The 16,366-nt window shown below is 36.8% G+C and overlaps 2 protein-coding genes across 5 annotated transcripts in view; one reads left to right on the forward strand and one right to left on the reverse strand.

The window, feature by feature from the left end:
• Positions 1–16,366, reverse strand: part of ARL13B (ARF like GTPase 13B) — a 79,450-nt gene that overhangs the window by 21,993 nt on the left and 41,091 nt on the right. The window lies entirely within an intron of this gene.
• Positions 444–15,723, forward strand: STX19 (syntaxin 19). The gene is made up of 3 exons (XM_020889385.2): positions 444–966; positions 1,161–1,221; positions 14,141–15,723. The coding sequence occupies exon 3, from the start codon at positions 14,154–14,156 to the stop codon at positions 15,036–15,038; it is 885 nt and encodes a 294-aa protein (XP_020745044.2). The 5' UTR covers positions 444–966; positions 1,161–1,221; positions 14,141–14,153; the 3' UTR covers positions 15,039–15,723.

Below are 16,366 nucleotides of genomic sequence, written 5' to 3' on the forward strand. Positions count from 1 at the left end.
TCAAGAAGTGGGATTACTAAACCAAAGAATAAATACAAATGATATTTTGATAGATATAATAGCAATGTCCCACCTCTCATACTCAAAACATAACACCTCAGGCAGAGAAAAAGAGAGTGTAAGAAAAATTAGTCATGCAAGAGAAATTTCATGTCTGATTTTCCTACAAATATTTCACTCTGGCAACACTTAATTTTGAATTGTTGATATAATAAAGAGCATAACAGCACTGCACAATTTCAGTCTTTTCAAGTGGGAAATTATGAAAGAAACTTAAAAATAGCAGGCATACCAAAAAGAAAAGTTGCAAGTTTAAAGATACTATCTCTTTTCTGGCTGTTGTAGTTCTGAAATTTGGCAATTTTCTGAGTTAAGAAAATAAGATGGGAAAAAAAAAAAAGAAAGTAAGATGGAACTCAACTATTTAATTTCCTAAGTGAAAGTTGCTCAGTCACGTATGGTTTGCGGCCCCATGGATTACACAGTCCATGGAATTCTCCAGGCCAGAATACTAGAGTTGGTAGCTGTTCCCTTCTCCAGGGATTCTTCCCAACCCAGGGATTGAACCCAGGTCTCCTGTATCGCACACGGATTCTTTACCAGCTAAGCCACCAGCGAAGCGAATTCCCTAAAATAAGATGGAATTCAATTATTTTAACGTAAACTGAACAAAAAGCCTTCACCTAAGGTTCTTTTCATTCCTACTTATTCCAAATTCCAACAATTTAGCAAGGTTTCACACCTTTAGAAAACAAAGTAATCTTTGTTTAATTATAAACGCCCTTTTTTGTGAGTAATGTATTTCATATACACTATAGGACAGGAATTTCAGAGCCTGTGCCAAGTTTTCTATAGCAGACAGTTTAACAAGGACTTCCTGTTACCAACTAGCTCCAGTGAAAACAACCTTCCTTTAATCTAAAGAACAGGCAGCTAACAGGCAGAACCGGATTCTCCAGGTGTGAGGTAAGCAATTTGTTCTCACTTGATACGAACTGCAAAATAGCTTTATATCTAACTTATTTTATTTCATTGTGTGGCTTTCAATTACGTTAACTAAATGAAAATCGTACAGAAATTAGCCTGTGAACTATAAGACAGAGATTTAAATAAAATATGAATAAAATGTTACAGATGATACTCAAGATTTTCTCTCACAGGCAAGACTCCAACTACGCAGGTGGAAAAGCAACACAAACAAGCCAAAGGAACAAGACAAAGGTAAAGAAACCACTCTTTTCTGTATTTTTAATGTGAGACATCCAGAGATTTAAATCTGTGACATTTAAAAAGAACTCAACAGATAATTGAAGCTACCTGTTTTGTTCAGATTTGGACCGGGCTATAGGCAGCTGATCCATTCACATATACTATCAATAGGCTGAATGAGATAGGAGTTTAGAGTCCCTAGAAATAGACCACTACAAACAAAATCAACTTCTCCTTTTAAGTCCTTTAAAAAATATCTTTCCATTTTGGAAACACTAGAAGGTCAGAACCTATAAAAACAAACTTAAAATTCTTTCCTCTATAAACAGACTATATAAATTATACTGTGCTTGCTTTAGAGAACATTTTTCCACTTAATTCTGAAAAAGAAGTTTATGCCCAACTTGCCACATATGTACAATGTTTAAAAATTTAAGAATATTTTCTATAAGGCCTTAATTTCTTCATTGTTGTTTCCCAGAATCTTTAAAATTAATTTGAGGAAATTAAAAAATAGTCATCTTGTAAAAGGACTACTGTAAAATACCGACATACTCAATTTTTCTAAGTACTCAATTTTTAGATGTTTCAGTTAGTACTTAAATTATAAAATTTAATATCAATATTATATTTGATTTGATAACTTTAAAAACTTAAGTCACCATCATTTAAATGCAAAATGCACAGGTAGTTTCAAAATTAAAGTTTGGAGGCTTAATCAAAACATGTTTTATTTTTTGATATTTCTTCAAAGTTATTTTACAACTGTTATGTTAGATTTTAATATATAATATTTCAAATCAAAATAATATTTCCATTAGTTAAGTGCTTTAAGGGTAAATGTGAAAGCTGACCATGTAATACCCAGAACACACTACCTCTGTGATGATGCAGTTTTAAATTTAATATAAAAATAATGCTATATATGTACAGCTTACTTTAGTCAGATATGAGAGAGTTCAAAATTACAAGAGTCTTAATATTTAAACAATATAGTCTTACTGTTAAGAGTTAATTTTACAGTTATTTACATTAAACAAAAAGTAGAATTTAAAAAGCACTCAAAGGTTGCATTACCAAAAAATGTAAAATAATTTAAACTGATATAATTAACATAATTTGCAATATCTTTTTTAGTTTGTTTTCTTCCTGTAAGCCAAACAGGTGAACATTCCAATAATAGCTGCTTTCACCTTGAACTAGGGAAATGCTGCAAGCTGTCTTCATACACAAAAGCAAAAAAAATTCCATTTTATGTTAAATAAACATGTTACATTTCTTGAAATGATTATTCAGTGTGAAAAGTTAAGGTGTCACTCAGTTGTGTCCAACTCTGTTGAGACCCCATGGACTGCGTAGCTCACCAGGCTGCTCCTTCCATGGAATTCTTTAGGCAAGAATACTGGAGTGGATTGCCATTTCCTTCTCTAAGGGATATTCCCAATCCAGGAATCAAACCTGGGTCTTCCTCATTGCAGGTAGATAATAGTAACTATAAAAAGAAATGTCCTACTTTTAAAAACTCTGTAAATTATATAAAGTATCGATCCAGGGCATATTTCCTAAAGTATTAGAAAAATTTTATTCATATTTCTGTTTCTAGAAATGTTCCCTATCTGCAATAGGGTGGAGAAACTTTTGAGTAATACAAGTTTGCTTTTGTATTTCAGAGAACAAATTGTCAATTTAATTAGTGTATTTATAAATCAGTGTTCTAATTCTCTTTTTGCAAATATTACATTTGAGCTCAAAGATACAATCAGTTATTAACAGTAAAATTCAAAATTGTATAGCAAAGCAGTACATTAAACATGCTGAAAGATGACATAATTGGATAGAACTCTTCTGATATTAAAAAAATAAATTTAAGGTGCAGAAAATATTGCATAAAATGGTAGCATTGTCAATTTCACTTACCTAAGCAATTAAATGATTTCACAACTATGTGCTTAATGTTTTATGCCTTCATGAACTCTGTCTCTTCCAACTTTAAATTCTAATACACTTAGATATCTCTTTGCTTATATTATAATTTATGAAGATAGAAGAAGATCGTAAGATAAATTGGAAATAGTTATACATATAGTTATGAGTATGCAACTAATGGAAAATGCAATTTATGTATAGCATGAAAGTATACCTGAATACCTACATTAAGTTAGTTTATACAGAGATGAATATAAGGAATTAAGGAACATTCTGAATTATGTAAACTCTTTAAAGTAATCACCTATGACTTTAAGTGAAGATGCACAGATAAAGAAATTCCTCCTCTTGCTAGAAACCTAGAGAAGTGCTTGATATAATCTTATGGGGGAAAAAGAAAAGAAAGACAAATTTCTAAACTACATCATTATATCTGAAGTAAGAAAGGGAAATTTCCAGGTGCCAAAAATGAAGAGCAAAAACACTCAGAGCCAAAGTGGACAGCAGGAATTAAAGTTAACCCCACTGAGCTTTCCTGGTGGGTCAGTGGTAAAGAATCCACCTGTCAGTGCAGGAGAGTCTGGTTCGATCCCTGGGTCAGGAAGATCCCTTGGAGAAGGGGATGGCAACCCACTCCAGCATTCTTGCCTGGGAAATCCTATGGACAGGGGAGACTGGTGGACTACAATCCATGGGATCACAAGAGTCAGACATGACTTAGTGACTAAATAACAACACCAACCAACCACTGGCTACTAGGGGCAAACACGTTTATCTTAGAGGCTGGGGTTTAGAGTGTGCATAATTGCGAACTAAAGTCAAGTTTCCTATATAAAGTAATGAAACAGAAAAAAACAGAACATAGTCTGCATACAGAAAAAGGAAAATCTCTGTTGGTTTGTCCAGGACTACAGCAAGGAGTGATGTAGTCGCTCAGGCTACAAAATCACTACAGAAAAATCAGGCCCATACTTATACTACCTGAGCTATAGAGATCCCTAGAGAAAGGTCAGGCCCACACACTCAGTACCTGCAGGTCCTGTGTCCATGGATTCAACCAACATCAGATGGACAATATTTAGGAAAAAATCCAGAAAGTTCCCAAAAGCAAAATTTGAAATTTCCATGCACCAGCAACTATTTACATAGCATTAACATTTATTCACAAACATTTATATATGTTACATTGCATTAGGTATTATAAGTAATCTAGAAATGACTTGAAGTATATTTTTAAAGTAAAAATATACAAGAGGATATATATAAGTTGTATGCAAATATTACATCATTTTACATAAGAGACCTAAGTATCCATGGATTTTGGCATCTGTGGGCGTCATGGAACCAATCCCCCACAATATGCAGGGACAACTGTATACTAACTGGGCTATGATAGTTTGAGTATGTCAAACTCATAGTTGTGACAATCATAAAAATGGGGTTGAACATATCCATAATGCAAGGCACTCTGGGCATTCCTATATAATTCCCTACTGAAGATAAACTGCTGATGAAGTTTACTAAATACATCTGTCCATCACCAGGAAAAACAGTTGGTGACCACAATAAACAAAGGAACTATTTATAAGTAATGGCAAACCACTCCAGTATTCTTGCCTGGAAAATCCTGTGGACAGAGGAGCCTGGAGGGCTGCTGTCCACAGCGTTGCACAGAGTAGGGGACACAACTGAAGTGACTCAGCACGCAGGCATGCACTGGAGAAGGAAATGGCAACCCACGTGGTATTCCTTCAGCAAACTGTTCTTCCAAAAACACAGAAACCCAGGCTAAGATCACCTTTAGAAGGGTCAGAGTCAAATATCTCCATTTCCAAAACCAGTGACAGTAACATTTACCTCCTTAAAAGCACTTTGCAAAAGCATACTGTGCTACTATATTTGAAATACCCTATTTCTTTTAAAAAAAAAAAATAAGTTAAACTATGATGCTTCAAAAAAAGGTTTTGGATGGCACGATGGCACTGTTCATTCATAGATAACTAAAATGAAAAAAAGAAGAACCTAACTTGCCATAAGTATATTAGAGTTTATTTCGGGATTTGTTTCAAGCCACACAATCAAAGAGAAAATTATATTCACTGTAGTTCTTCACAACTGTGAAATTAAAAAAATTTTTAGGCTACTTAGCACATGAATAAAAAAATTAAAATCTATTTTGGTTTGATACCCACCCCCCTTATTTCTCGTCTAAGCCTCAAATACTCTTTTCTTTTTTCCCATATTATGAAGAACAGAAGTCAATTTAAAAAATAGTGCAACAAACATCATACCTGCTATGTACAATGTAGTTATAAGAATTCATAGCAACAGGTTACATGTATGTATGTACATATGTATGTATGAATAGGATACATAAATCTGTGTACATAAAAGGAAGGCAATACACCTCACTTTCTGTCTTATCTCATACTATGACTATGAGGTACAGCAGAAGAAAATACAAGAATGCCAATTTCTTCATGGTGCCAAGACTAGAATTCAAAAATTTTTATATTTCCCATGACACAGATACAAGAGATCAGAACAATTTTTCTTTTTCTAAATTATAAAGTACTTAATTTGAAAAATTATAATATGCAAAATCCTAACTAATAGAGCTGCTAACATAATTATTTTAGATCTAATATGCTACACTACCTCCTGTAAAACTTTTTTCTTTTAAACACAGCATTTATATTAAAAACATAGTACAATATCTGATATAATTCAACTTCACTTATAACATGTTTCATTAGGATAATCTATTTCTATTTATTACAAAATAAAGAAAAATAACAGATCTGCAAATCAAGGGAGGAAGGGAGGAAGGGAAGGTGAGAGGAAGAAAGAAAGGAGCTTATGACTGTTTCAAAAGCAACATGACATCCTAAACACTTTGGGAAGAAATTAATTTTCAGCGTCAATATGGTAATACCAGAGGAAGCATATAGATAAGTAAATGATAAACACTAAAGCAAAGAACAGTATGGAACTATTCAAGATAATTCACTAAACTAACCAACTTTAGTAAATTACTTCCCTGTATTACTGGAAAGATTAGCCTTTATCAGAGGCATATAATAAATCATGTGTGATAACTCTGCTTCCTCAAAGTAACTACATGATAAAAATTTCTACAATCACTTAATGATAGTTTTTAGTTCTTTTTAAAAATCTTCACCAGCATAATCATCAAATATTTATAAAATACTGAATATAAAAGAGCATACAGACAATGCCAGCTTTATATAACATATACATTCTAGGAAATTTGTATTAAACATCTTATAATGTAAAAAAGCACTGGCCCAGCAGCCAGGAAGTTTGCATTATTATACCAGTACGACTAACAAGCTCTGGGTAAGACATTTAACTTTTCTGATTTTCAATTTCCCCATAAGAAAAACCAATTAGTCAACTCTAAGGATTAGTTAGATATTGATTAGTTAACTCTAAGGGTTTAATCATCAAATATTTATAAAATACTGAATATAAAAGAGCATACAGACAATGCCAGCTTTATATAACATATACATTCTAGGAAATTTGTATTAAACATCTTATAATGTAAAAAAGCACTGGCCCAGCAACCAGGGGGTTTGCATTATTATACCAGTACGACTAACAAGCTCTGGGTAAGACATTTAACTTTTCTGATTTTCAATTTCCCCATAAAGAAAAACCAATTAGTCAACTCTAAGGATTAGTTAGATATTGATTAGTTAACTCTAAGGGTTCATTTTGGAAATTACAATATTCAATAGATGTGGAAAAAACCAGGTTCATCACCTCTCTTCTGGAGAACAGGTGAGGACTACACTTCACTACCATCCTCCTTCAGTTGGCTGAGGAGTTGCAAAGCAAAGTGACATGCTTTGTTTCATTTCAGGGCTACGGCAGTTAATATCTATGAGAGCTCTCCAGTACTTCCAACAGCCCTACCAACCTGCCACACTCAGAAAGGTGGAGCTTAGGTCTCTGAAAGACCAAGATGGGAACGAGAGCCCCTGCTTACCCAACATGGACATGAAACATGAATGAGAAATACATCTTTGTGGTTGTCATACACCAAGATTTGGTGATTGGATATTACTGTGACATAATTATGCAAATATTGCCTGATAAAATGGGACCACAAGAAAAGTTCTCATAAACTGAATTATTTAAAACTCACAAGAAGTTCCAACCTAAATTAGCTTATAAAGCTAAAGATCTTTACAATTTATCTTTTAAAACTGAATTTTATATTAATAATCATATTAGGTTAATTACAATTAATTGTAATTATAAATAACTGTGAAATTATATATATATAAGTTAATTTCAAACGTGGGTCTCCTGCATTGCAGGCAGATTCTTTACCCCTGAACCACCAGAGAATCCCCAATACAATCTAAAAGATGTGAAAAATATAAAAAATGATAACATCAAGCTTTCTGCATATTTAATTGGCTGCTCTAGTACTGAAATCTTTCTCAATTAAAATCAGTGTGCTTTTACTTTAATAAAGGACTTAAAAAATAGTATGTTCACATATTATTAAATAAATTTCCTCTATTTTGCTTATTTCCTACTTGTAAGGGCAAAGGCCAGTAAATACATTCCTAGAAGATATGCTTAACACTGTTTCATACTGATCTACTTTCCTAACACCCAAAGTCTGCTCTATATTGCCACCTTCTCATCATCTCCCTTAACTAACCTTTTCACAAATTTTCCAGGCTTAATGTTATAGCTTATTATTTTTTTCCCACAGATCTTAGCAAGCCACTAGCTTTGGTTAGTTCTATTTCTAAAGTAGAGAAATTATTCCTTGCAAGTAAGGTAGAATACAGACAATGGAAAGGTGGAGAGACAGGGAGAATAAAATCCTTTCCCTACATAGAAGTCTCTTACTTGCATAAATTATACAGACTGAAACTTTTTTAACTTTTAATATAGCAAATCAGTGGTAAAATAAAAGACCTAAAGCTATTTGAATTAAATATTTAGATAATTTAAAATAAATAGCAGAAAATTCTAAGTGCATTTCAGGAAACAAAAACTTGCTGTTAAATGTCTCCAAGCAATAGTTCAAATGCTCAGCAATCCGGATACACAGAAATGTCTCTGAGTAAACTGTTAATGTCTATAAAAGACTTTTCCCATCAAAAACAGATTTCAAGGTCATATCCCTTGTGATCTGCCTTCTTTCTCAACCACTTCATTTAAATAGTTGCCTCTTCTGAAAACATATGGTCTCTATAGAGCATCTGACACCATTGAAAAAGGCTTTATATCATAGCAAAGAGGGAGTCATTCACCCTAGACTGTCTGAATTTGAATCCCAACTCTACAAGCTGACATCTCGGTTAAGTTCCCTAAGATCGGGTCCGAATGTTATTATCTGTGAAATACATACTATGGTAATACTTAATTCACAGTTCTTAAACATGCAACACACTTAGAACAATGTCTGTCAAATATTAAGAACTCAAGAAAACGCGAGGTATAAAGAGCTCAGTATGAGAACTCGGATAAACACAAAACCTGTCATGGTGCTAGAAATACAGACTGAATAAACATCCTTGCCCTCATGGAGCTTATATTCAGGGGGTAGAGCAGCCAACAAAGTAAGATAAATAAGTAAAATATAGTGAAAAGTGCTAGGAAGGAAACTAAAGCTGGGGATGCTGGCTGCAGTTCCTGATAGGGTGCCCAAGGACAGCCCCTCTGAGAGCGGTGTCATTTCAGTAAGATTTCAGACAGTAAGTGCCAAGGCACTGAGGCAGGGCCCCGCCAGGTCTGTGTAAGCAGTAACAAGGAGCGCAGTATGGCTGAAGCAGAGGAAGCCAGGGGTTGTGGAGGCAGGGCCAGAGAGGCAAAAAGGGGGTGGGGAAGGCACACAGGACCTTGTGGTGGTGGCTCGGTCACCAAGCCGTGTCTGACTCTTGTGACTCCATGGACTCTAGCCTGGCCTCTGTCCACGAGACTTCCCAGACAAGAACACTGGAGTGGGCTGCCATTCCTTCTCCAGGGGATCTTCCCGACCCAGGGATCAGACCTGGATCTCCTACACTGCAGGCAGACTCTTTACAGACTGAGGGAAAGAGACCTCAGGGAAGCCTTACAGGACCTTTAGGCTCTGGCTTTTCCTCTGAGAGATCATGTTAAAGGAGGACTTTAGACATAGGAATGATGTGATCTGACTTACATTTTAACTCTGATGTCTGTATTAAGAAAAGACCAAAGGGGCAAAGGAGAAGGGGATACAAATGAAGAAACAGAGACAACTGCAATAATCCAGGCGAGAAAGGATGGTGACTTGAGCCAGGAGGTAGTTTGCCATGTACCCTAAAAAGAGGTTGGCAAGACTTGCTACTAGTTTAAATATAAGGGGGGCATGGGGGGAGGACACAAAATAGAATATTCAGAATGATTCCAAATTTTTTGGTCAAGTGACCTGGATGAAGACTGAAAGAAGAGACCAGAAGAGATGCCACTTACTGAACTGGAGCAGCAGTTTGGGAGTTGGGAGGAAGATCAGGAGCCTATTTTAGACACAGACATTCAAATGGCGCTGCTGGGTAGACAGGTGTTATGAGAGCAGTCTATACTTGAGATATAATTTTGAGTCATCAGCTAACATACAGTATTTAATGCTGTGAGGCTTGAAAACAATGGTGGATAAAAAGAGAACTGTGTGCGGAAGCATTCCAGTATTCAGAGGTGGGAAAGACAGGAGAAATCAGAGAGGAGAAAAAGATGAAGGAAGAACCAAAGAGGCAAGAGGAAAGTCAGGAGAAACACTTGAAACCATTTCAAGAAGTAATAGTGATTACATGCTGCTGAAACATTAAAATCACCAATAAGTCCTATTGCTCCCACCTTCAAAATATATCCCAAATGGTTCCCATTTATTCCATCTAGTTTCATCATCCAGATCTCTCCTGGAAGTCATCAGAAAACTATTTTCTATACAGTGATGGAATTCCAGTTGAGCTATTTCAAATCCTAAAAGATGATGCTGTGAAAGTGCTGCACTCAATATGCCAGCAAATTTGGAAAACTCAGCAGTGGCCACAGGACTGGAAAAGGTCAGTTTTCATTCCAATCCCAAAGAACGGCAATGCCAAAGAACACTCAAGTGTGAAGTCGCTCAGTCGTGTCCAACTCTTTGCGACCCCATGGACTATAGCCCATCAGGCTCCTCTGTCCATGGGATTCTCCAGGCAAGAATACTGGAGTGGGTTGCCATATCCTTCTCCAGGAGATCTTCCCAACCCAGGGATCGAACCCAGATCTCCCGCATTGCAGGCAGACGCTTTATCCTCTGAGCCACCAGGGAAGCCCTAAGAATGCTCAAATTACCGCACAATTGCACTCATCTCACACGCTAGAAAAATAATGCTCAAAATTCTCCAAGCCAGGCTTTAGCAATACATGAACCGTGAACTTCCACATGTTCAAGCTGGTTTTAGAAAAGGCAGAGGAACCAGAGATCAAATTTCCAACAACCGCTGGATCATCAAAAAAGCAAGAGAGTTCCAGAAAAACATCTATTTCTGCTTTATTGACCATGCCAAAGCCTTTGTGTGGATCACAATAAGCTGTGGAAAATTCTGAAAGAGATGGGAATACCAGACCACCTGACCTGCCTCTTGAGAAACCTGTATGCAGGTCAGGAAGCAACAGTTAGAACTGGACAGGGAACAAAAGACTGGTTCCAAATAGGAAAAGGAGTACGTCAAGGCTGTATATTGTCACCCTGCTTATTTAACTTATATGCAGAGTACATCATGAGAAACGTTGGGCTGGATGAAACACAAGCTGGAATCAAGACTGCTGGGAGAAATATCAATAACCTCAGATATGCAGATGACACCACACTTATGGCAGAAAGTGAAGAAGAACTAAAGATGCTCTTGATGAAAGTGAAAGAGGAAGAGTGAAAAAGTTGACTTAAAGCTCAACATTCAGAAAACTAAGATCATGGCATCTGGTCCCATCACTTCATGGCAAATAGATGGGGAAACAGTGGAAACAGTGGTTGACTTTATTTTGGGGGGGCTCCAAAATCACTGCAGATGGTGATTGCAGCCATGAAATTAAAAGATGCTTACTCCTTGGCAGGAAAGTTATGACCAACCTAGACAGCATATTAAAAAGCAGAGACATTACATTGCCAACAAAGGCCCTTCTAGTCAAGGCTATGGTTTTTCCAATAGTCATGTATGGATATGAGAGTTGGACTATAAAGAAAGCTGAGTGCAGAAGAATTGATGCTTTTGAACTGTGGTGTTGGAGAAGACTCTTGAGTGTACCTTGGACTGCAAGGAGCTCTAACCAGTCCATCCTAAAGGAAATCAGTCCTGAATGTCCATTGGAAGGACTGATATTGAAGCTGAAACTCCAATACTTTGGCCGCCTGATGCGAAGAACTGACTCATTTGAAAAGACCCTGATGTTGGGAAAGATGGAAGGCAGGAGGAGAAGGGGCCGACAGAGGATGAGATAGTTGGATGGCATCACAGACTCCATGGACATGAGTTTGAGTAAACTCCGGGAGTTGGTGATGGACTGGGAGGCCTGGTGTGCTGCAGTCCATGGGGTCGCAAGGAGTTGGACATGACTGAGCAACTGAACTGAACTGAATACTGTGATCTATTAAAAACATAAACCTTAGGTCAATATCCTATTTCTCTTTTAACTGTCATCCCCTGTATCTAAAATAAAATCTAAGCTCCTTACGTTGACCCACAATGCCATTTGTGACCTGATCCCTGCCTACCATCCTGATTTCACTCCTTCAGTGTTACCGCTCATATTAATTTCTACCTCTAAAGCTCTAAAGTAGCTAAGTCGTGTCCGACTCTTTGCAACCCCACAAGGTTCCTTTGTCCATGGGATTCTCCAGGCAAGAATACTGGAGTGGGTTGCCATGCACTCCTCCAGGGGATCTACCCAGGAATCAAACCCACGTCTCTTAAGTCTCCTGCATTGGTAGGCAGGTTCTTTACCACTAGTACCACCTGGAAAGCCTGATTTCTATTTACACAGGCATTAATTTTGTCCTTAAAACACAGCAGTCCAATTCACTTCTCCAGCACCACATCTCTAATTCTCAGGATACACTTTATTGGCTCTTCATCTTCTTGATATTTAGGTCTTACTACTCAAATAGCTCTTTAGTGAGGCCTTGCCTAATTGATCTATCAAGATCTAAAGTTATCTCATTTATCTGTTTAATTGCATACTGTCCACCCCCCTTCAGAGAGTAATTACACAAGGACAGGTATTACTGAATATACAATACAGCATTTAAAACTTTGCATAAAGTAAGCTTCAAAAATTATCTGACAGAATTCCAATACCTTAAAAGCAAAGGAATATTAGTTTAACTTTTTATGTAATAAAGGTATCATTTCTACAATATCCTTGATTGAATCATCATTCAAGAATATCTTGAACATCTCTAGAGATGGCAAGGTTTTTATGTCATGAAGCAGTTCATTCCACGTTCAGACAGCTCTACTTGTGAGAAAAGCCCTTCTATGGACTCAAGGGTATTCCATTTTATAGATTTAAAGGTGTTTTCTAAACAACTAAGTGAAACATTTTACACCTATTCAGTTAAATATATTTTTTTATTTCAGTATAGTGTTCTATAATATTTTTTCAAATACCAATTCTGTACTTCAACATACTGAAGAGCTCTCTAAATTTTGCACCATCAACAATTTTGAAAAGAATGCCTTCTATGGCATCCAAATAACTGATAAAAATGTTTGCATAAATGTCTCAAACCCTGAGTGTGATGGTCTAACAGCCTAACATTAGAGCCCTTTCTCCGAGTTGATGCTGACACCACCCGGGGTTCAGGGAGCTATGTGTCACTGCCTAATGACTTCTTACCCACACAAATACCCTGAAAGGTATTCCGAATGCCTTTCTAAAGTCAAGATTAACTATGAAAATAAAGCGTTTTATTAACAAGGATTTCCTTTTATCACTTCACTATACATATGCGTATTATTATACATGTATATGCATATCACTATACATAACTATGTACACCAACTGATTCCTTGAATAACTACCAACACAGGATATAGTAAATGTCAATATCATCAGTGTCTCTCAAATAAGATTTTTGTATAGCCTATAAAAAATACCACTTATTATGAACTGATATAAACAAAGCTATGTCAAACAATGTGTTAGTCTGTTCCAGAAGACTGAGAAACGTTAAGGTGAATCCAACATTATCTACAGTGCTTACGGCTCTCGTATGGAACCCCCGTCACGACACTGGTTTTAGCTGAAGTGCGCATGTGGGCTTCGCCGGTGGCTCAGACAGGAGAATCCACCTGCAACAGGGAGACCTGGGTACAATCCCTGGGTCGGGAAGATCCCCTGGAGGAGGAAATGGCAACCCACTCCAGTATTCCTGCCTGGAGAACCCCCATGGACGGAGGAGCCTGACGGGCTACAGTCCACGGGGTCACAAAGAGTCGGACATGACTGAGTGACTAAGCACAGAACAGCAAAATGAAAATGTTTTTAACATTACATAGGACCAAATTAACTGGGAATCATACCTTCAGTAATAAGGACACATTCAGAGTGACCTTTAAGTCCTAAAAAGATCTGGTCAAATCATCCATTCTAAGATAAATCTTCCTAAATCAAGAAAAGTCTATTCTGTGGCAGTATCATGATACTGAAGAACTTACTTTGGGGCAATTATTTCTCTATCACTGCTTACTCAGCTACTTTACACAACTGAATAAGACTCACAGAAGCCCTGAATTATGCAAAGTAATTTATAAGATATTTTATATTACTTTTCCTAGTTGAGTAATCTTTATGAGAAAATTCTTATCAATTTTTCTTTTTTTTAACCATCTTCTCAGAAAGCCATGAGGATTTTTCCTGTGAGACAGATGTAGCTATGTGAAACCAACTGCTACTGGGGGAAAACACCAATTTTGTCTTTGTTCAACACAATCATTTTTGCTTTTAGGAGAAAAGAGAAGATGAAAGACCGACTTCAAGAACTGAAGCAACGAACAAAGGAAATTGAGCTCTCTAAAGACAAGGATGTGTCAACTACAGAAGCAGAGGAACAAGGGGTGTTTCTGCAGCAAGCTGTTATTTATGAAAGAGAGCCTGTAGCTGAGAGACACCTACATGAGATCCAAAAACTACAGGAGAGCATTAACCATTTGACAGATAATGTTCAAAAATTTGGGCAGCAACAGAAAAGTCTGGTGGCTTCAATGAGGAGGTTCAGTTTAATTAAGAGAGAATCTAGCATTGCGAAAGAGATAAAAATCCAAGCAGAACACATTAACCGAGCTTTGGATGATTTAGTAAAAGAAGTTAAAAAGTCAGAGGGTGAAAGTGGTCCGTCATCAGTGGTCACAAGGATACTTAAATTTCAGCATGCCGCGATGTTCCGCCATTTTCAGCAAACTATGTTTACATACAATGACACAATAGCAGCAAAACAAGAGAAGTGCAGGACATTTATTTTCCGTCAGCTTGAAGTTGCTGGAAAAGAACTACCTGAAGAAGAAGTAAATGATATGCTTCATCAAGGAAAATGGGAAGTTTTTAATGAGAGCTTACTCACAGAAATCAGTATCACTAAAGCACAACTCTCAGAGATAGAGCAGAGACACAAAGAACTGGTCAATCTGGAAAGCCAAATAAAGGACTTAAGGGATCTTTTCATTCAGATATCGCTTTTGGTAGAGGAACAGGGAGAAAGTATCAACAGTATTGAAATGATAGTCAATGGCACAAAAGAGTATGCTAACACTACTAAAGAAAAATTTGGACTAGCTGTAAAATACAAAAAAAGAAATCCTTGCAAGACATTGTGTTGTTGGTGTTGTCCATGCTGTGGCTCAAAATAAAGGAGCTATTTTAGAAATTTTTCCAGTTTAGAATGAAGGATGTTCTGTAATTTACTGTCTCATATCACTCTTCTTCATTTCATAGAGCCACTCATAAACTTTCATTGCTATTAAGTTATAATTTTCCCCTTTCATTCTTACCTACTAGAGACAGAAATTTCTCAAGCTAGTAGCATAAAACAAGTCTTCGATTATTAAACTAAATATAGTATACTAGCTTCAAACTCATGGGTTAACTATTAAAAATGAGATGAATCATCTTAAGTTTCTAGACAGATAACAAGCTCTATCACATATTTTTTGTAATCTTTCAATGCCTAAACAAGATAAATGTCAATAAATGAAAACTACTTAAACAATCCTTCAGGTTCATTTAAGAGCATTTTGGTAGTAAAGAATTGTATAAGACAAGACTTCAAGGAGTGCTATATTGAAGCAAAATCAAACTGGAAGCTGTATAAAATCTTTTATGTTCAGACAGGTCAGTTAACTCAGTGGTCAACAAATCCTAGGGAAACCCAACTATTAATATGCTCTCAATGAAGAGTCTAATTGGTAGCCGGGAGCTGATTCTAGCTTAAGGCCTAAAAAGCTAAGTGAAGGAACTGTTTTCCTGGACTTGGATCCATTCAGGACTGTATTACAGATTAAGAAAACTGGCAAATAAAGTAAAAAATAAAGGTAACTGTATTATTCTTGGAAGTTTCTCCACCACTTTATTGTGAAGCCAGGCAGTAGACTAGGGACTAGGGATACACTCTGATCTAATGTGGGGATAGAGTTTTGGAACTAATATTCTAGTGGAGAATACAAATATTAGACAAATTTTAGACAATGTTAAGCTCTTGGCAGAGATTTAAAATAAGGGTGATAAGATAGAGACTGTCAGAGTGGCTTCTTTTGACTGGGTGGTCAACATAGGCCTCTCTAAAAGGTAAGGTAAGTGAAGACCTACGTGGTGAAGACAAGGGAAACATTTACTCTAGGCATATGAAACGAACAGGACGAAGACCCTGAGGAGACCATAACTTACCCCGTTCACAGAAGAAGGAGCAACTCAGCTGTATGTGTGGGGAAAGAGCAGTGAGGCAAGAGGCGAGGGTAAGGAAGGTCCGCAGGGGCTGGATGTGAAGCTCTGCAGTCGGGAGTCTCCAGCAAGTGTGACGAGCGCGAAGCCCTCAGGCTGCTTCTGGCCTGGTAATAATGTTATGTAACTTATGTCCAAGAAAAATCACCCTGTCTACTGTAGGAGAATGGGTTAGAATGGAATTGAGGACAGGTGAATAGAGTACTAGCACGTACGTACAGAACACAATTAAAAGGCGAAT

Source organism: Odocoileus virginianus, chromosome 25 (assembly GCF_023699985.2).
Source record: "Odocoileus virginianus isolate 20LAN1187 ecotype Illinois chromosome 25, Ovbor_1.2, whole genome shotgun sequence".
Lineage (NCBI taxonomy): Eukaryota > Metazoa > Chordata > Mammalia > Artiodactyla > Cervidae > Odocoileus > Odocoileus virginianus.